A 20,970-nucleotide genomic window follows, 5' to 3' on the forward strand; every position below is an offset into this window, starting at 1 on the left:
TCAAAGACCATATTGTGGCGAGCAGCGCGGGAAGGACGAGACGGGAGCCCAGGTCAAGCGGTTGCGCAACTCTCGTGCCCCATACACCACACGACTCCGAGAGTTGCCTTTATTTTAACACCGAACACACAACACACAGCGCACAGCACACCCAACCAACACGCATGTACCACCTAGACGTGTTGCAAAACTACCTGCAAAAAAACCCAACCCCGGGAAGAAGTTGGGTTAATTTTCTTTGTCACTTAGTCCGTTTTCGGAGCACTTTCGACCGAGTTGGTCTTGCGATCCTATCTTAAGCCATCGATTCGCTTCTAGACTTCTGAACTCTCCCCTCCAGATCCCAGAGACGGTGATCTGCGTCATCTGTTCCCCCAGTCCCTTTTTGTGTGTGTCCGCTCGGACCCGCAGTCAGCAAGCATGGAGGAGACCGTGACCACGTTCAAGACCCACTTGACGGCTGTCATGGACAATCTCATCCGTGCCTCCGTGTGTGAGATCACAAAAACACAATGAAACCCATTTTCCCCAACCGGCATCACGGATCCCAAGAATCCCCGGCGCGACCCCCGTAGGAGTCGCCACAATATGATAGACAATGACAATATAAAGACAATATATATGATAATTTGTTTCCCAAAATTAGATGGTTTTACTTTAGCTGTAAAATGTTTTACATTCATCGAGGTAGTTCACCATACTGTCAAAAGTATTGAGTAGAAAATTGGTCTTGCAGTCTTGCGTCAAATCGTCAAATCAGGTAGGAACCATTGTTTCTGGGCATTTGCTACAAGGAACTATTTTTGTGTTACACCGGGGGCGGAGCCAACGCAGCGGTCTTTTTGATTTCAGTCGTGTTGAAGTTATGTTTACAGTTCGGCATCTAAATATTGTCAAAACGGCTGCAATTTGTTTGCGTGTTCATTAACATATACATATATAAAGCAATTTTTAAGATTACTGTTTTACTTTTTTACATCGATGTCATGTGTATTAATTCAAAACAACTAGGACGTTTAGTAAGTCGACTCACACGAAGTTGTCGGTATGAGCAACTTGGGCCCTCCAAATAAAAAGAAGTGTTACATGGGACAACACCAGATCGTCAAGAAAAGGTACAGAACACATACATGACTAGTTCACTACATAACTACCTGTACATGGTGGTTGTACAATAAGGATGCATACAAGAGTTACACTGAAATTAAATAAATATGAATATGCATTTTTAAACCTCCCACCTACTAAGGACCCAATGTGCTTTTTACAGCAATCAGGTCAACAATGAACCAATTACCGGAAAACATGGTAAATTCTCGAATAAAACAACAACGTTGGAGACAGAGAACCACAAGGGCTCTAACGTGGTGAGTCTGACTGCCAGGAAATCTGATTCCTACTGTCATCCCTGTCTCTTAAAATAATCGTTCATTCACGCCTGTGTATATATAAAAAAACAACTTATCAATGACAAATCGAATTTGTTGGAAAAGTACATGAACCACTCTAAACAATAATCACAACCATACAGATAATAATCCACACAATAATATAATTCAGGAAAAGAAACAAAGCTATAATCCATATATATTCCAGATATAATTTTGCTGCAACTTTCTACTGCTACCTTGAGCACTGCTAGTTTGACAGGAGACACCTTTGCTTTCATAGGGCGGAGGAGCTGTATTTCCATTGGGGGAATCCTCCCTGGCACTTGACGATGAGATGATGCAGGCACTCGATGCCCTGGACCCTGTAAAACCTCTGCTTCGAATGGATCCACCAATCACCATCCACACAAATGGACCAAACAATTGCACCAGAAAGCGGAAAAACGACTCGACACAAAGTCTGAACCATGAAGAATCCATGAAACACTGTAATTCACGTCCCAATGGAATCACACACGAAGCCCACTGCCACCCTGAACAAGCTAGTGAAGCAAAGCGAGCCTGCACGCAAAGCCGTAATGGGGGTGGGAGTATGCGGAGGGCCGGCTGCAAAGATCTCGCCCAAAAGCTTCTCTTTAGCGAGGACTTGGAGGATGCACATCTTCCTCAGAGAGGAACCAAGAGCTGCCAATCAGACTCTGCAGGCCCCAGCAACACACTGCCCCATGGAAACACACCGACCAAGCTACAAGCGGTGGATCCTGGGTAAGTCTTAACTTTCACATCCACTTTGTTGTATATTCACACTATATTCACACCTTATTATTAAATTCAGATTTGTTGGATGGTTCTCGAACGGTTAACTCATTTTCAACAGTCAGGTGCACAAATCCAGGAGAAGAGACTCCCCTCTAAGCCCGGCAAAAGCTGGTCCAATTAGCAAAGGCAACTCCCCATTGGACGCCTCCACGAACTTCATCCTGTTTAGTCCCACCCACTTGGCAGCGGCCAGGAAGAAGGCAGAACTCCAGCGGTCCTTACAGAATCATTCGGCATCTGTACTCACAATACCCACTGGCCTCGAGGCTAGTCTTCTCCCTGACACTTTAACTCAGCAAGGTGAGGCTAAACCAACGCCAGCTGTTGGTATTCCTCTCGAACTAAGTCCAGGGCTGATAATGATATAGTGCTGTTTATAACCATTATATCAGCACATAGCAACTGACCTGTCATAAAGATATACCATATTGGAGTACACATTGTATATCATCGATTGCATTATTTCAACGGTTTAAAACATTTTGAATTCAAAGTTTTTGCCTGATATCATTCATCAAACTGCCCCTCGCCAGATTTTTAACAAAAGGTGATATGATCAGTTCCTGTCCCATTAGCATCATGAATTCTTCCATGTTGGTCAACATTAAACACACCCAGAATCCTTCTTTAATCAGAGTGTATAATCTCTCTCTCTAGGCTTTGCCATGCGTGCTCCTAAAGAGCACGCAGAGAAGCTGCTGCTGTCCAGCTGGGGCCTTCCGAAACCCGTCCTGGAGCGCTACAAGAGACATGGGGTCACCCACATGTTCGACTGGCAGGCCCAGTGCCTCACCGTCGGCCAGGTCCTGCAGGGAAAGAACCTTGTCTACGCGGGTAAAACGGCTGAGTCCGTAGTGGACATGCAGGTCATTAGAAGTTGGTCGCTTTAATATTGCCATGCATTTTGGTTCAACGAAGCTATCTCTCCCTCTGTCCACGTTATCCTGTATGTTCTTAGCCCCCACCAGCGCTGGGAAGACGTTGGTGTCGGAGCTGCTGATGTTGAAGCGTGTGTTGGAGACTAAAAGGAAGGCTCTCTTCATCTTGCCATTCGTCTCGGTTGCCAAGGAGAAAATGCACTACCTTCAGGTGAGGGAGGGTCACCTGGATGGATGGATGGATTCAGTCTGTAACATCACAACATTAGTTACCAGAATAAAGCAATGTCTAAATGAGCTTGTCTTATCCAATAGGCAGTGTTCATTCAAGTCTTAATTCTATCTGGCTGAAATAGGGACAAGTAACAAAGGATGAATAAGCAGCTAATGTTTGATATGTTAACTTGGTAAATAAACGGAGGGTACGACTGGATCATCACACTTACGATAAATACATTTCCGGGCGATCAACAATGCGGCTGCAACACCAGTGTGCGTGTGTGTTGTCTGTCGCCCCCGCAGAGTGTGTTCGAAGAGGCGGGCGTGCGGGTGGAGGGATACATGGGGGGAACCTCGGCGCCAGGAGGCTTCGGGGCCCTGGACGTGGCGGTGTGCACAATAGAGAAGGCCAACTCCCTCGTCAACAGACTAATAGAAGAAGACAGCATGGACCTTCTAGGTAACGGACCTGTTTAAAACCTGATCATACTCCTTGACGTGATGTATCGATTCACAGATGACGTGTATTAAAGAGTTTTTCTCATTTTGCGTTTGCAATTTCTTTCCGGGGTAATCACAGGGATGGTGGTGGTGGATGAGTTGCATATGGTGGGAGACTCCGGGAGGGGCTACCTCCTCGAGCTGCTGCTGACCAAGATACGGTTCATTGCACTGCAGCGGAACGATAAAGGGTCCGTCTGTCTTTTATTACATCACTTGGTCTATTTGGTTGATTTGTTGGTCTGGTCTTACTGATCGTTTCTGTTACAAAGGTGTTGGGGTGTGATTGATAATGTATGTATAATCTGTCCCTACAGTTCCTTCTCTGATGGGGTGCAGATCATAGGTATGAGTGCCACCCTTCCTAACCTGGCCCTGCTGGCTGGGTGGCTGGGAGCAGAGCTCTATCAGACCGACTTCAGGCCGGTCCCCCTGAAGGAGCTCGTCAAGGTGGGCAGCAATGTCTACGACAACACACTCTCCCTGGTTCGAAAGTTCTCTCCTGCCATCAATGTGAAGGTGAGTGAGTTTTGGAGGTGGGGAGGGGCTCCTTCAATCCAGAGGTGATTAACTGTGTTGATTGTGTTTGTGTATATGTGTGTTAATTGTGTGTTAACTGTCTGTGTGTGTGTTTAATATAAGGGGGATGACGACCACATAGTGAGTTTGAGCTATGAGACGGTGAGAGACGGCCACTCTGTGCTGCTCTTCTGCCCCTCAAAGATCTGGTGTGAGAAGCTAGCCGACAGCATCGCCAGAGCATTCTACAATCTCAGAAATACTGGTGAATTCTTGCATCTTTACACTATTTAACTTTTGTTTATGGAAAGATATTTTACTGTCTATACCGTGTCATGCTACATTTTATATAAATATATCAGAATCAAAGGAATGACACTAATTGATTAATGATCATTTAACAGGAATGACTATATCGACTGTATAATAATTGTGGATGTATTACTTCCAGCGGTAAAATGTCATGTAATGTTTGTATTCTGCAGATAGCAAGGCTGGGGCCGATCCCCAGGCGGTATGTCTGGACCAGAAGGGCCTGGTTGATGTGATCGCCCAGCTGAGACGCACCCCTGCTGGGCTAGACCCTACCCTACAGCGCTGTGTCCCCTGGGGGGTTGGCTTCCACCACGCTGGTGATTAAACCAATTGCAGCGTAGCCATTTAAATATTAAGGAAATGGTTGTTATAATAAAGAAAGAAAGAAAAATATGAATATTCTAACTATGTATTTACAATTTTATCGTTGGCTGTGTTGTCCTCACAGATGGCATTAATGTCTTTCTTTATCAAGGAATTCATTTATTGGATTACAGGGTGGATGGTTTCCATAGCAACTTTCCTTCTACTAACAAGGGAAACCCTTATTCAATTCAGACGGTATACAAGTACTTCTGCACCTCTACCATATTGTTTTGTTTGGTGTGTCCTCTGTAGGTCTCACGTTCGATGAGCGGGACATTCTGGAGGGTGCGTTCCGCCTGGGCCTGGTCAAAGTGCTGGCCGCGACCTCTACCCTCTCCTCTGGGGTCAACCTCCCGGCCCGCAGGGTCATCATCCGAACCCCCACCTTCAATGGACACCTGCTAGACCCTCTCACGTACAAACAGATGGCCGGGCGGGCGGGCCGCAAGGGGGTGGACACCCAAGGCAAGAGAACCCACGAATAGAAGTGGCCAAAATGACTGAGACACTAAATGATGCAATGATCAGTGGTTTGGTTCAGTAGCGAAACCGTGAGAGGTGTGGGCGATGGGCCAAGAACGAAAGCCATTGACAGCTGCTTCCGTAAAGCTTGTTTATTTTTTTCGGTTAACGCCACATTGGAGTTCGGAAGATATATACGTTTGAATGACTAAACTGGTTAGTTTCTGTGGCAGTGGATCAAATCAAACAAAATCCAAATAATGTTCTTTAAAATGAAGGTCTATAAACATCAATGATTGGTAAAGTCTGATGGCATGTCCAACAAAGTGACTAACAAGCTGTACATCTGCTGTCTCTCTCTGGGACAGGAGAGAGTGTGCTTGTGTGCAAGGAGTCTGAGAGGCAGAAGGGCATTACCCTTGTCCAGGGTGTGCTTCGACCAATCAGCAGCTGCCTGGTGAAGCAGGAGGGGGATGGTGTCACCACGAGCATGCTTCGAGCCATCCTGGAGGTATGTGTTACTCAGTCTCCCTCCTACTAGCTCCTTATAATGTAAGTAATTGGGTGGTCACTTTCCAGAGATGCGTCAGACAAGGGCACGTCTTCGCTCAGGGTGGGGGGAGTGGGAATGGAAACCCTAACTCTAAATCATACTGGTGGTGTTGAACACTTTGTCCATGGATGCATTGCATTAGTTTTACCATTCGAGGGAGGAGAGTAAGACAGTATTGAATTGAGGTTGCAGCATTGAGGTGTAATCAACTCTGTGTGCACCAAAGCAGGGATGTGTTTACCTCCATTACCACATCCATAATTCAGTGCCTTGTCCTCCCCGCAAACGTACAGATCATCGTTGGAGGTGTGGCCAGCACACCACAGGATGTGCGGTTGTATGCTTCGTGCACGCTGCTGGCCGCCAGCGCCCGATGGGAGCGGGACCCCTCGGACGGGGGCTTGAAGGAGGGGCCGGAGCCCGAGACCAACAGGGGCGCCATCGAGACCTGCGTGGAGTGGCTAATGGAGAATGAGTTCATCACTATCCTGAAGGAGGGGGAAGGTGTGGCTGCCTCTTTTTAATTTTAATTTTGGATGCTCAGATGTTGAGGACGATGATGTTTGAATACTGGTCTAGATCATACCAGGCCATGAATGGGGATTTATTTTTTCTTGTTGGTTTATTTGGTTGTTCTTACAAACCAAATAAAATTGAGAAATAACAGAAGGATAGATTAAATAAATACATTTGACTATATAAATAAAATGTGAGTAATCAAATAAAATAAATGAATAACTATATACAACAGTTAAATAAATTTTAGATTATTAAAAGGAGAAGTTATGAAATTATGAAATAAGTGATGAAACATATGAATTCAATTATTTGCATTATTGATGGCCTTGGTGGGGATGAGGATGACCATGAAATTGTTGACGATTTGGATCAAGATCATCACTATTTAGGAAAAATATTAATAATGGGTTTTGTATGTTCTTATTCCAGTGATCAAATGTCCATACTGTAGATTACCACTAGACTAGATTACCTCTTGATATCCGCTTTTCCATCATTAAGTAGAGAGAATGTTATTCTCTTGACTATTTCAACATATTTGCCACAGACTGAAAAATGGTTTAAATAATAGATATTTAAAAAGCAGGTACCTTTTAATCTCTAATGCTTCATTGAGCATTAGGCTGTTTGGTTCCCATGACTAATGTGTGTTCTCCTCCTGGCTACCAGAGGAGAGGTTTGCTCCTTCCCTGCTGGGAGCAGCCACTCTCTCCTCCTCCCTCTCTCCCCCCGAGGCTCTGGGGATATTCGCTGACCTGCAGCGCGCCATGAAGGGCTTCGTACTGGAGAACGACCTGCACACCCTCTACCTGGTGCACGCACACACACAGACACACAGACACACACACACACACACACACACACACACATCTATTTTGTATATATATATATTCAAAATAGATATAAAAATGGGTCACCAGGACAGAAACAAGAGGAGGATACTTCTCTTTAATGAACAAAATAATCTTAAATAATGTGTATATAGACGGTACACACGTGAATATCCCTACATATTTATATATATATATATATATATACACATATATATACACCCAAACATTTGCACATCCAAATTCTAATTTAAATATATCAATGTGACTTCTAACAGATTGAAGGGGATTTGTCGAGGATAATTGAATGTGCAAAACATATCCTTAGAGCCCAAAATTAGAACGACTTTATGCAATAGTATGGAACAGAATATACATTGGCTATTTTCTATTTAGTATTTACTACAACATGCTATTTAGTCAACTAACTCATAACTTTAATCATCTGATGATGATACAACTTATATTTTTCACGTCAACTTACTTGATGATGAATGTCTGCATAACATCAGTAAGCGAGAAGGGGTCAGGCCTCTTGCTGACGGGGATGCGGTTCGAACCCACAAGTCCAACCCCCCCTTCCCCCTCGAGTGTTCAGATCACCCCGGTGTACAGCGACTGGACCACCATCGACTGGTACCAGTTCTTCTGCCTGTGGGAGCTGCTGCCCTCCTCCATGAAGAGGGTGGCGGAGCTGGTGGGCGTGCAGGAGGGCTTCCTGGCGCGCTCCGTCAGCGGCAAGCTGGTCGCCAAGACGGACGCGCAGCGCCGGCAGATGGCCGTCCACAAACGGTGAGGGCTCAGCTGTGTGGACGTCTGGGTTTGATTTGTAGAAATTTCTGTATTAAGGTTTTTCCCGGCTGGGTTCTGTGTACTGTGTGTGTGTGTTTAGCTTTTTGTGTTTCTTAAAGTTGATGGATTTATAGATTGCAATGGAAAGGGTTGTTTTTAAAATACTGTCTAAACTGAATATGTGTTCACTCCACGGTACTTTATGCGTAATCAAATCCCAGATGAGAACTCCCACTGTTTGTAGTGTGCACTAGCGATGGATTTCATGATTCTTTACCTTGATTCAGTTCGCGTCGGTCAGTTCGCCAAGAAGAATCGTTCAGAATCGTTTGTTCGTTCGTTCAGTCTCGTTTCCAGTAGCGGTGAATCGAACCATGGAATGCACGGTTCTCAGCTAAGCCAGTCAGAGTCAGCTCCTCCCTCGTTATCATTCTCAAATGATAGTGCAAGTTTGTCATCAATCGACACAACATTACAACTTTAACCAAACACAGTGGGATGGGGGGGGGTGTAGTTGATTATTGGATGTTTAACATATCAGCAAGATAATAGACTCGATTTAGCCATGATGGAGTTTAAAAGTAAATTATGTACAGTTATGTTTATTCTGGGCATATTTGATTTTTCTTGTGTAACAGGAACTTAACACTTGTGAAGATGGCAACCCCCACTCAAGAATAGATCAAGATCCACCAAGGTGGGGGTCTCGGGTCGTGTGTGTGAGAACGAATCAAGAAAGAACGAGACAGATTGACGAGACATTCAAATATTCAAGTAATCTGGCATGACACAGAAAATACAAAGACAGCATGCATTACCATTTCACTGATATTTAATCATATTATCGTACGCTCGCTCACTAAGCGTCTTCCCTCTTCACCATTCACAGTCAGTGAAGGAACAGCGAGTCAGCGAGGCAGCAACTAGTGGGTCTGGGAGGAGTCGAGTCTGAGAACGAACGAGACGAACGAGAGAGAAGAATCAGGTCGGGTCGTTCTTGTTAAAGATGTGTTCATTAGTGTGCACTCTGCTATCGAGGGATTGCCCAGTTTGAGACCATATAAATCTGCTGACCAGGTCTATAGGTTAGATCAGACGGCTCCACTGACAGGTGGACATGGCACCTGGATGTTTTACTGTGCGAAGCAGGAATCCTCCAACGCTGTGTGTGCATGAACTAACCAGCTGGTGGTTCCTCCACGTGTCTCCAGGTTCTTCACCACCCTGGTCCTGCAGGAACTGGTGAAGGAGGTTCCCCTGGCAACGGTGGCCTCCAGGTACAACTGCAACCGCGGCCAGCTGCAGTCGCTGCAGCAGTCTGCCTCCACATACGCAGGTACATGGCCCACAGTTTATTAGGGTGAACACATGCCTGTTGCTGTCTCGTATACACATACCTACAATCCAGAGTCTCTTAGCTGCTGTTGAGGTTAGGGTGGTTTTCATCTGAATGTTGAACCTGTGCAACTGTAAGTTAGTGTCAAACGTCAAAAAAGGCTTGTTTTATGCTAGATGTGTTACACACACAGTAGTTAATTTGTTCAGTTCAACAGTGTGGGAATTATAAGTCAAGCTTGACAAGACAAGCCCCCCCCCCCCCCCTCAAACTCTCTCTTGCTCTCTGTCCCTCTCTTTTTCTGTCTGCCTGCCTGTTTGTTTGTCTGCCTGCCTCTCTCTCTGTCTCTGTCTCTGTCTCTCTGTCTGTCCCGGCAGGCATGGTGACGGTGTTCTGCAAGAGGCTGGGCTGGAGCAGCATGGAGCTGCTGCTGTCCCAGTATCAGACGCGGCTGAGCTTCGGCGTGCAGAGGGAGCTGGTGGACCTGGTGCGGGTGTCCCTGCTGAACGCCACGCGGGCCCGAGCGCTGTACGCCCAGGGGCTGTGCACCGTGGCCGAGCTCGCCAGGGCCACCGTGGCTGACGTGGAGAAAGCACTGCGGAAAGCCATTCCCTTTAAGAGGTGTGTGTGTGTGTTTGTGTGTGGGGGTTTCATTTTGTGATATACATTTTATGAAAATCGCAACCATTGGACATTTGTAATGCATTAACCTATTTGTATGCAAGCGTAAGCTAACCCTAAACCATGACATTTGTTTACATGCCCTTGTTAGATAACGTTATCAGTTCCATTCACTGATGGTCACAGGCGTCAGTGAATGGAAGAGAACATCTGGGCTGGGCCGTCTTTATTTGCTAATCATTTTCCCTTAGCCTCTTCAGTGTGGTAAGTGGTCTCTCCTCTGTCATAACCTGTTGAAGTAATGGCGTGCTGTGCTGTGGTCGACAGCTCTAAGCGGGCCGTGGACGAGAGCGAGGTGGAGGCAGCCGAGAGGCGGAGTCTGCGCTGTGTCTGGGTCAGTGGTGGGCGGGCCCTGACGGAAAAGGAAGCAGCCAATGAGATTGTGTCTGAGGCCAGGCTCCTCCTCCAGGGAGACCTGGCTCAGCTGGGGGTCCAGTGGGACCCGGGGACTCTTTCTGACACAGGGCCAGATGACGGACACAGCAGCAGCCAATCAAAATCCCCCAATAAGAGGGAAATACACAAGGGAGCAGAAGGACAGAAAGAGGATACGAAAAAAGATCAAAATAGGACGAGAGGTGCAGCGAGAGAAGCAGAGGAGAAACGTGATGAGAACCCACCGGGAAGCAAGCGACACACAGTCAGAACAGAGACAGCTCACGAAGGCCTGACAGAGAGAGGAGCAGAGGCTAAATCAACCAATCAAACCGTTGCCATCGTTCACAATCAAGAAATGACAGAACATGTGGCAAAGCAAAGAGGAACAACGACGGCGGGGAAGGGGGCAGCTGGAAGGGAGGACCAGAGAGCAGAGGAAGGAATCGGGGTCAGGGGTGAAGAGGTGACTCCCACAAAACCAGAAGCTGTGAACACAAAGGGGGCCGTTTGCCACAGAAGCCTGACGCAGGAATTGGCAGAGTTGATGTCCAGTCCTCTTCCTCCGCTCAAGACCCTTCCTCTACCCCCAACGTCCCCCATGCCCCCACCTCGGTTCCGGGCCCCATTAACCCGAAGGCAGGGGCAGTATCGGGGTTCTGCAGAGGCATTTGAAGAGGATGCCGCCGCCGCCGAATCTGTGGCCTCCCCTGCTCGGTCGGGAGTGGTAAAGCACTCCAAAGCCTTGAGCAAAGTCCTCCAGTCGATTCATACTGAGAGTAATGTTTGGGAAGGTGTCCAAACTGTGCAACAAGCACTGCCATCAGCGGATTCTGAATTGGAGATTGTTCAAAGTCCACGTCACAGTTCTCGTACACCTCCACAGATGGCCACCATTATTTCAACAGATCCCCCCCAAGCGGGTGATTTAGGGGGTCTTACCGATTCCACTTCTCCCAATAATGTTCCGACGTCACAGGTTCCAGTTGTGGGGCCGCCGTCCAAATCTCCCACGCCAACACCTCCCTCCCTCTCTTCTGTGGCCGAGCAAAGGAGGAGACAGGAGGAGGAGCGGTTCTCCTCCCCAGAGCTGTACACAGATGGAGCTCATGGAGAGGAGGCCGTGCCAGTGGACTCTAAGGAGGCCGAGGAAAGCTTTGGATCCGACAGTTTTGAATTGGACTCTATGACCGAGAGGATCATGTTGGATCAGGTGAACCCGGTGGGAGGGGAGACGGTCGGGGAAGGAGAGGAACAGGGGGAAAAGCTGAATGAGAGAAGAGCGAGCAGACCTCAGGAAGATGAGGTGCTGGAGGAGAACACGAATGACGGAAGACTCCAGCCTGAGGTGCAGAAACCTCATGCTGGAAACAACGCTCACAGCTCTCAAACTGATGGTCCCCATGCTGAGGCCCAATCCCATGTAAGACCTGATGACGCTGGTCCAAGATTTAATATTTCTCTCACAGATGCCCAGCTAGAACTAATCCTGGACGCAAGCCACCAGGTGAGTCAGTTTAGTTGAGTTATTTCCTTCCTAATTATCGTAATAGTATATTTGGTCAATGTGTACACAACTATATATTGAACGTTATATGAGTGATTAGTGATGGATGGTTGTTATTGAATTCCATAGATCACTCCAAGAGTAGATGGTTGTGAGAACATGGACGAAGAAGATGGTGAAGAAAAACAGAAGCAAGAGGAGGCTGGCATCTGCCCTGCATTAGACGTGGATCCGGTTGATTCTGAGAGTTTAAATGCAAGCAGTAGCTTCCTGTTTGACAGTCTCTATGAGGGCTCCCTTCTCGCTGGCCTCAGCCCAGACCAGGACGGGCTGCTTCCACCAGATCAAGAGGAGCCGCTTAGAGAGGAGATTGCAGAAAACCCCCAACTTCCCTCTGGTCAGGACCGACGACGCAGTGAGCTTCTGGCCAATCAGGAGGCAGAAGAGGCTAAGCAATGGAGCGAGTCGTCCTTCAATCTGTCTGAATGGGGTGACTCTTTGCTGGTGGGGGAGCACTTCCTGGAGAGGCAGAGCTTGCTCAGACACGCGAAAAGATCACCAGAAGGGCGCAGACGTAGCTATGGTGAAGGTAAACAGTCCAAACCAGACAGTATGCTCATGGCAGACCAGCAGGGATCATATTCAAGCCTTAAGCCTGGTCAGTTTAAGCTACCAGAACCCAACCTGGCCCAATCCAAAACCAAACCGCTCCAATCAATCGAGCTGCACCGTACGGATACAGGTGGGACCCAAGGTCGAGCAGAAAAGTTAAAAAAAATTACGCCACCGAGGAACCACGATCATGTATTCTTGAACATGCGTGAGGCAAGCAAGAGAGCGGGCAGGAATGAAATCAGACAGGGTGTAGCAAAAGCCAAGCAAATCCAGAGCTCACCTGATCATTTTCCTGACTGCAGCCCTGGACTGCAAGAGATGTTCGATCAGTGGCCCAGCATGGCTGACCCACCCCTCCAAAGTGTCACAACAATAAAAACAACAGCATCAGTCACGCTAGCCCACGTGCACAATGCTGCAGGGAAGGACCTGGAAACACCTCAGCCTGGGATGAGGAGGGATGGGAAACTGCATCAGGCACTCCCGCCTGCTGCTCAGAGCCGCTCCGAAGCGACGGAGGAAGGCCCTGGACAAAAGAAAGCCGGAGAGAGGCCATCCTCTGCTTGTGACCTCATCCCCCCCACACAGGAAACGGCACCTGTCACTCCCAGAATCAAACTAACAACCTCCTCTGTCCATTCGCCTCTGTCTGCCAAGCCGCTGAAACAGTCCACCGTCTCCACAGGCCTCCGCAGCTCAAAGCAGGTTCCAACATGTCAAACATCCCTCCCAGGACCCAGCCGACGTCCCCAGCCTGCCGATATACCCACGTCCGGGAACGATAAAAACAGATCGGCTCCCGAACTCGACCACAAATCCAAAGCGGGAGACAACTACAAGTCAAGAGCCCGCTCGGAGGTACCCGACGCAGCCCCTCCGATCCCAGCTGACCCGGAGGCCGGCCGGCCTGATGAAGACACATCGGTTATCGACGAGGGCTTCAGCCTCCAGCTGTCCCAGAGCGCCCCCCTCACACCCAGTAGCTCTGGGGCCTTCTCAATCATCGACGTGGCCAGCGACCGGGGACTCTTCCACACGTTCATCAGCGAGTGGAGAACAAAGGAGCGCTACGCCCTGGCACTGGCCTGCCAGCGGCCAGAGCAGAGCCCGCATCCCAAGGGCGGCATCGGAGAGGAACGCAAGAGAGGTCAGTGACGCCGGTGCACATGTAGTGGGTGGTCCTTTAGGCACGCTTTGAGAGCTTGATTGTGATCAGCTGCAAGACTATATCAAGCATGTGCAATCAATAGTATATATAGTCTATTAGTATTAATGTATCAGCCCCCATTGTTGTTAATCATGGGTCTTAAGTATGTCGCGTGCTGAGGATGAAAGAGGCGCCGACTGGGTACATTCAAGTCGTGCACACCCCCTAAATAACTTACTGCTCAGACAGCAGAATGTCCTCAGTCAGTGGCTCCTTCAGCTCTGCTGCAGTGAGGACTGTAACAGGAGGACTTTCCTACCAACAGCAGTAGCCTAACCACCTTTGATGACTCCCAGGTGCTGGGTAAGGAGATTCCTCCATTTGTACAAAAATAGCAATGACTTGACTTGAAGTTAAATTCAATTTGTATTTATCTATTTATTATTTATTTAGTTGTTTTTTTTTATCTAGTATCGTCATTTGTATTTGTATATATTTTGTTTACTTTTACCTTCATCATTGTGTGTCCTCTTAGTCGTGTTTGTGATTTGCTGCTGCAACACTTAAACTTTGCTTAGGGGATCAATAAAGTACTCTACTATACCAATGACGTTACATGTTGTGTGTGATATGTGCAGGGTCAGCGAACCGCCAGAAGCTGTGCAGTGCGGCTGGGTTCCCAGTGAGGGGAGAGGATGGGCTGGTGTTGATGGGTCTGAGCGTGTGCTGGGGTTCGAGGGATGCATTCTACATCTCTCTGCAGCAGGAGCAGAGCTCAGGTGGATGCTGGCTATTAGAGAGCACTGACTACGATAAATAGCCTGACATCACCAGATTCATTTGCAAATGTGTATTAGTCTGGAACCTCACAATTTCTTTTATTAAAGGGCAGAAAAATCCAGTAATACAGACCTTAATTCTCTGTAGTTTAATATATCTTTCTTGAACCCTATCAATACACAGACCAGCCCTCACATAACCACAGACACCATTCTTAACCACAGACAATACATTTTGGTTTTGTGTGCAACACTGTAGGTTTGAGCTCTAGTTTGGCCCCGCCTCCGCTGGATGCTGATTTGCCAGTGAGTGAGAGGTTGGAGCAGGTGAAGGCCTGTCTGAACAGGCCATTGGTCAGCCAGTCAGCCGTCGTGGTTATCACCTATGACATCATCCATGTGTACAAAACACTGGTGCTGAGCTGTGGTGTCAGTCTGGAGGGAAGCTGTGAAGACCCTAAGGTACAAACAAACATATATACTTAATGATGATCAATGATCCTTTATTTTTGTTATATCCTATGGATGAATGTCTTTTTTCTCTTACTTAAAGTTAAGAAATTAACATGGAAGTCATCTGCTGGATAAATTGTTTGTTTTTGTAAACAAACTTAAGAAGTCAACTGACTCTTAGAAATATCAAATGCGATGTTGCCATGACTCACCATGATCACATCATAAAATATACATTTGATTCACGATTTCTACTTGGGATTTGGAATAACAACAGCAATGTGGGAAAGCAAAACTTAACCCACACCTGAATCGTCTTTTGATAATAATAACTGAACCCCGGCGGTGCCACAGGTGGCGTGCTGGCTGGTGGACCCAGGTAGCGAGGAGAGGACCCTGGCCAACATGGCAACCTTCTACTGCCCCGCAGAGCTGGCCTTACTGGAGGGGCTGGGGGAGGGCAGGTACGCCAGCACCTACTGCCCCCGCGTGAAGGCGGCTACAGAAAGCGTGCTGGTCCACGCCACCATGACCCACCTCACCGGCCTGCTGGAGAAAGACGGCATGCTGGGTAAGGCTATGCCAGCCCACATTTGTTTGTAAAGGACTTAAACACGGATTGGACTTTGTGTTCAATTAAATGTACGATGTCCGCACATGATTTGAGTCTCAAACCCAGCGTGCCGTGAAGACTAACTTCAAGGCCACAGGGATTAAGGTAAATTGCTTTGAATCTGCAGCTTGGCGGAGAAACCTCTCGTTAAGACTGTGAGCGTGCCACGCCTTTTGAGGTTGGACCTGTTTGGGAGAGGGGAGGGGAGAAGGAGGGTTGAGGTGCACAGTGTAGACTCCCATCTAGACTGGAGCCAGCATGAAACCCACAAATGTTGCCTACTGTAACCTCTAAATGACGGACCTTTAAGTGGTGCTGATCGTGTGCCTCTACCAGACGTGTTCCGGCGGGTGGAGATGCCATCCCAGCGATGTCTGGCCCTGCTTGAGCTCAACGGCCTGGGCTTCAGTGTGCGGGAGAGCGAGAGGCAGAAGCACGTGATGCAGGCCAAGCTCAGCGCCCTGGAGGCTCAGGCATACGGCATGGCCGGGCACAGCTTCTCCCTCACCAGCATCGACGACATAGCACAGGTATCTCTATGATGCTGTGGTCATTTGGACCAATCCAATATATACATTTTGGATTGGAAAGACTTGAGTAATAAGATGCCTTATGACAGATAATGCACTCTTTAGAATTCAACGAAGTTCAGGATATATCATTCAACCACTTGTGTCTTACTCTGTGTGTGTGTGTGTCTGTGTCTGTGTTTCCGTCCTGCAGATCTTGTTCTTTGAGCTCCATCTGCCCCCAAACGGTGACGTGGACGGGGTTATAAATAAGAAGACTCTGGGCTACACCAGGAGGGGAGGCAAAGCGCGACTGGGCAAACAGTTCAGCACTACCAAGGTACAAGACATGTGAAAACGTGTACACCTGGTACCGCCTTTCGTTGTAAAGCTCTCAGTGTGGCCCGCGGGGTGTGTGATGATATGGGACATGTTTCAATACGTCATCAGGACGTGCTGGAGAAGCTTCGACCGCTCCACCTGTTGCCCGGGGTGATTTTGGAGTGGCGGCGGATCACCAACGCCATGACCAAGGTGGTGTTCCCCCTTCAGAGGGAGAAGAGGCACCACCCTGGCCTGGCCATGGACCGCATCCACCCCATCGCCCAGACCCACACGGCCACGGGTAACGACCAGAGACATATCTGGGCATTTCTATGTATAGAAACGCTACATGCTTTCTTCCAGACATCTTACTTATCCCAAGTGTCTGCATCCTACGGCTGGCCTCAGTGGGAATCGAACCACGTCCTTCAACCTGAGCTAAACGGACCCATCCTTTATTTCTCCGTTATTATGAAGTGGGTTTTGGTTTCTTGGACTGAACAAGGCTTTCTGAATCCACATGCTCCGCAGGTCGGGTCAGCTTCACAGAGCCCAACATCCAGAATGTCCCCAAGGACTTTGAGATCGACATGCCCACCGTCGTGGGGGAGAGCCCCCCTTCACAAGATGCCCGCCATCTTGCAAACAAACAAGGGTAGGCTGACGACGTTACGCCGGATGGAGCATCTCTTTCCAGATGCTGTTTGTTTCCAAGGCCCAAATGGCCCAAATAATGAACTGTCCAGTATTCATCAATGGCCCACAGCCAATCTGTATACATTGTGGATAGCTCAGTTTGTAATCCTGCTGTCATTGTTTCACAGGAGGAAGCGTCACACTATGATCCCCGCGGCTCCGGTCGGCAGTCCAAAGAAAGGCCCAGCCTTCTCTGTCAGCATGCGGCATTCCTTTGTGCCCTTCTCAGGTGGATGAGCCGCTTATATTTATGATCACCTCCGCTATCGAGGAGCGCATGTTTTCTCCTTATCGTTAATAGATTTTTTAACATCATCTTCTTTTTTTATTGAATTATCACGACATAATCATTCGATAACACGGTGGCAGTACCACTCATACACGCTCAATTTACATTTGAATAGCCAATTGAATTGCCATGCGATGAGTGGATGCTTGTTGTGAAAGCTGCTCTCCTTGACGTCCTTGGGCTTGTGGTTCCCTGTGGCCTGTAGGGGGCATGATTCTAGCAGCAGATTACTCCCAGCTGGAGCTCCGAGTGCTGGCCCACCTGTCCAAGGACCGGCGCCTCCTGCTGGTGAGTCTTTGTGATTGGCTCAGAGTCCCTGGTTCCCATGGGGTCTGTTGGGACTGCTTGTGTACCAGGGCACGGGTACTAGAGTGGTTAAGGTAGGTGTTTGGGTGTTATAAGCACCCCCTGTGTTGGTCTTGAGATGATGATTCTATTAAAAGGGTCATTTTATTAACCAATATTTTACTGTAAGCGATTGCCATGATGTATGCGAGTTATAACATGTGTGTTATGGGTCAGGTGCTGAACGGCGGAGCAGACGTGTTCCGCTGCATTGCAGCCGAGTGGAAGAGCATTGAGCCGGACTCGGTGAACGACAGCCTCAGACAACAGGCCAAGCAGGTGTGTGTGTGCGCCACACACACGTATTCTCATGGTGTATACCTGAGCATTCATTCAGTATCTAAAGTGTGTGTCTGTGTGTGTGTTTGTGTATATGTGTCTGTGTGTGTGTGTATAGATCTGCTACGGCATCATCTATGGGATGGGACCCAAGTCCTTAGGGGAGCAAATGGGTGTGGATGAGAACGATGCAGCTTGCTACATCGAGAGCTTCAAATCCAGATACACAGGTAGTCTTCATCTAATATCTTTCAGATCTATCGTACAATTCACAAATAATAACACAGATCAAACCTGTTTTTATGAAAGCTGTACCTAGACTCAGCAAGTGAAGTTCAGTCTAATTTGCCTGCTCTGCTATATGAAAGCAGAGATAATTACTGTTTTGAGCGACACCTGTGAGGGTCCTGTGATGACACTTGTGAAAAGTCAATTTTAGGACCAATGCGCCGCCGATCCCAAGATACGCTGGCCTGTGTTGCTTGGCAACCATTCACCTTTCTCCCGGAACTATATTGCTTGTCCGAAGAATGCTGATTTGTTTTCAATGAATGAAAGCGTCTCCATTCCCAGTGTGCTCTGAGTCACCTCCACCAACACTAAGCGGGGACGTCCTTCTGTCTGCTCCAGGGATCCAGGCCTTCCTCAGGGAGACGGTGAAGAACTGCCAGAGGAGGGGCTACGTCCAGACCCTGATGGGCCGGCGGAGGTACCTGCCCGCCATCACCAACGGCAACGGCTACGCCAAGGCACATGTGAGCAGAGCGTGTTCATTATCCTGGGCATGGGTTTAACATGCAGCCCGACATAGTTATCACATGTGGTTACTATGAGTGCATTTCAGTTCTGCCTGACGTTTTCAGAGAGACAGCATGGTAGGATAAACTCTGTTCACCCTTACACTACTTCTGGGTCTGCTACTTTAATGTACCAGGTCAGCAGGTCATCTTCACTAAGCTAGTGGAGATAATTCTACGACTCATGGCATCAAGGTAGCAGACCCCTGATTAGTATAAAGCGAGTCACGTGTTTTGTCCTCACCCTTTGAAAACGGTGTATAGTTTTTGAAGAGAGGTCAATTTAATTAGGGTTGATTTCTCACATACCATGTTAGAAACCATGACATTATAACGTATAACCATTATTCGATTCAATCAGCTCGATGTGACGCATTAATATTCAAACGTGGATTGTGGAGTCATGAGGTTAGTGGTTGGTGTTATCTCCGCCCCAGTCCCACGTTAGATATCTTCAGAGTTTTCTCAGACCACTTGATTGTTTCTGTATCCATACTCCCCTCCGTTCCCCCCTACCAGGCCGAGCGGCAGGCGGTGAACACCACGGTGCAGGGCTCGGCCGCCGACATCGTCAAACTCGCCACGGTCAACATCCAGAAGCGCCTGCGGGAGCTCTACCCCAGCGCCCCCCCGTCCCACCAGCACACCGCGCCAGGTAGGGGTCGCATCCAGGGCCTCGTCCCGGAGAACAGCAGGGGTCAGGACTAATGGTCGTGAGCCACCTCGTTTACCGCACGTGTTTACGATCCGGGGATGCGAAGAAAACTAAAATGGAGAAATGACTTTCTGAATATAATATTTATAATGGAATATGTTTGACTTATTACCATAGTTTATTGACCCTTTATGTTATTAAAAACCTCCTAAATGTTTAACCTTACCTTGCTACTTGTCGTGTAGCCGTTCAGGAAGCACTGCTCCAGACTAGCAGCCCCTACGTGCATGACACAGAAGCCACATTAAAAGATTCAGATCTAGACTATTAAGAACACGTCTGGACTGGCCTGTGTGTCGTTCTCTCCCCAGTGAGTCGGCGGGGCGGGACGTCCCATCTGAGGGGAGCCTACTTCATCCTGCAGCTTCATGACGAGCTCATCTATGAGACCAAAGAAGAGGACCTCATCCAGGTGGGACATTAACTCATTACACAGAGCACACTGCAAACGTTGCTTTCCAGGGTCCTGTATTAGATCAAATGAGTCTATTCCTAACCTTTATTGTTGTTTTTTATATATATATTGAAGTTTAGATTTTCTTTTGAATTAAATTCCACTGTAGATATGACATTTCTGAAGTATTTGCTACTTAACGTACTTCCCTAATCTCCAGAAGACAGGGGAACATTTATTCTAGGGAAAGTCCACTGTAACCATTGAACTAATTTCAGCTACCTTGTTTAGCTGGACAAAGCAATCCCTAATTACAAGCGACAGACAGGAGAAAATGAACCACTACGGTCTATATAATATCTTTAAACTCCTCTCCAAATTCATGTTTGCTTTATCTTCAGGTGAGCACACTTTCTGTTGACTATACTTGAATTGTGTTTTCTCTACCCATCATCTCAGGTGGCTCAGATAGTGAAGAAAGAGATGGAGACTGCGGTGAAGTTGTATGTGAAGTTAAAGGCCAAGATAAAAGCTGGACCCAGCTGGGGTAACCTTGAAGACCTTGACATATAACACAGAATGCTAACGGACAACCATGATTAACTGTTACACTTAGATACGTTTTTTAACTCAATATATACATGCAAGGAAAAGATGATCTCAGGGATAGTGATACACTATGAACTTTAACTATATGAATTTATCCTATTTATACTGATTCTGTACATAATGAGAAAATAATCGTGCCATGAATAATAATATGAACTGGAGGTATAACACCTCATTTGGATTTCTTAAGAAGCCTTTAGGTAATGGACATTGAAAGCTGCCATTTAATTTAATCTTTGCAATGAATTTCCATCAAAATAACACACTTACACGCCATTTCACTGTTTTGAATTTCCTTTTATTTATATTTTTTTACATTTATGACATCATTAAATTGCAAATC

At 47.4% G+C, this 20,970-nt stretch overlaps 1 protein-coding gene across 1 annotated transcript; it reads left to right on the plus strand.

Annotated features, from left to right (window-relative positions):
• Nucleotides 1-1,015: 1,015 nt before the first annotated feature.
• polq (polymerase (DNA directed), theta) lies at nt 1,016-20,918 on the plus strand. Its single transcript, XM_079758902.1, has 35 exons — nt 1,016-1,115; nt 1,271-1,367; nt 1,672-2,156; nt 2,269-2,510; nt 2,868-3,044; nt 3,169-3,299; nt 3,611-3,767; nt 3,888-3,999; nt 4,126-4,327; nt 4,451-4,592; nt 4,813-4,959; nt 5,261-5,473; nt 5,839-5,981; nt 6,317-6,527; nt 7,212-7,354; nt 7,971-8,164; nt 9,376-9,500; nt 9,878-10,121; nt 10,449-12,063; nt 12,193-13,825; nt 14,464-14,604; nt 14,864-15,066; nt 15,412-15,628; nt 16,007-16,200; nt 16,394-16,519; nt 16,630-16,804; nt 17,035-17,158; nt 17,328-17,428; nt 17,694-17,776; nt 18,011-18,112; nt 18,231-18,342; nt 18,743-18,867; nt 19,429-19,564; nt 19,936-20,036; nt 20,478-20,918. Exons 1-35 carry the CDS (start codon nt 1,048-1,050, stop codon nt 20,589-20,591), a joined length of 8,535 nt encoding a protein of 2,844 aa, XP_079615028.1. The 5' UTR covers nt 1,016-1,047; the 3' UTR covers nt 20,592-20,918.
• Nucleotides 20,919-20,970: the final 52 nt, after the last annotated feature.

This window comes from Pollachius pollachius, assembly GCF_949987615.1.
Source record: "Pollachius pollachius genome assembly, chromosome: 2".
NCBI lineage: Eukaryota > Metazoa > Chordata > Actinopteri > Gadiformes > Gadidae > Pollachius > Pollachius pollachius.

What these genes read in the sequence shown, in the direction of transcription:
- polq (XM_079758902.1), top strand. Translation starts at nt 1,048, where the DNA reads ATGAGCAACTTGGGCCCTCCAAATAAAAAGAAGTGTTACATGGGACAA. An exon ending in AAAGAACCTTGTCTACGCGG is followed by an intron (nt 3,045 to 3,168) that starts GTAAAACGGCTG and finishes GTATGTTCTTAG; the next exon opens with CCCCCACCAGCGCTGGGAAG. An exon ending in GGTTGGCTTCCACCACGCTG is followed by an intron (nt 4,960 to 5,260) that starts GTGATTAAACCA and finishes TGTCCTCTGTAG; the next exon opens with GTCTCACGTTCGATGAGCGG.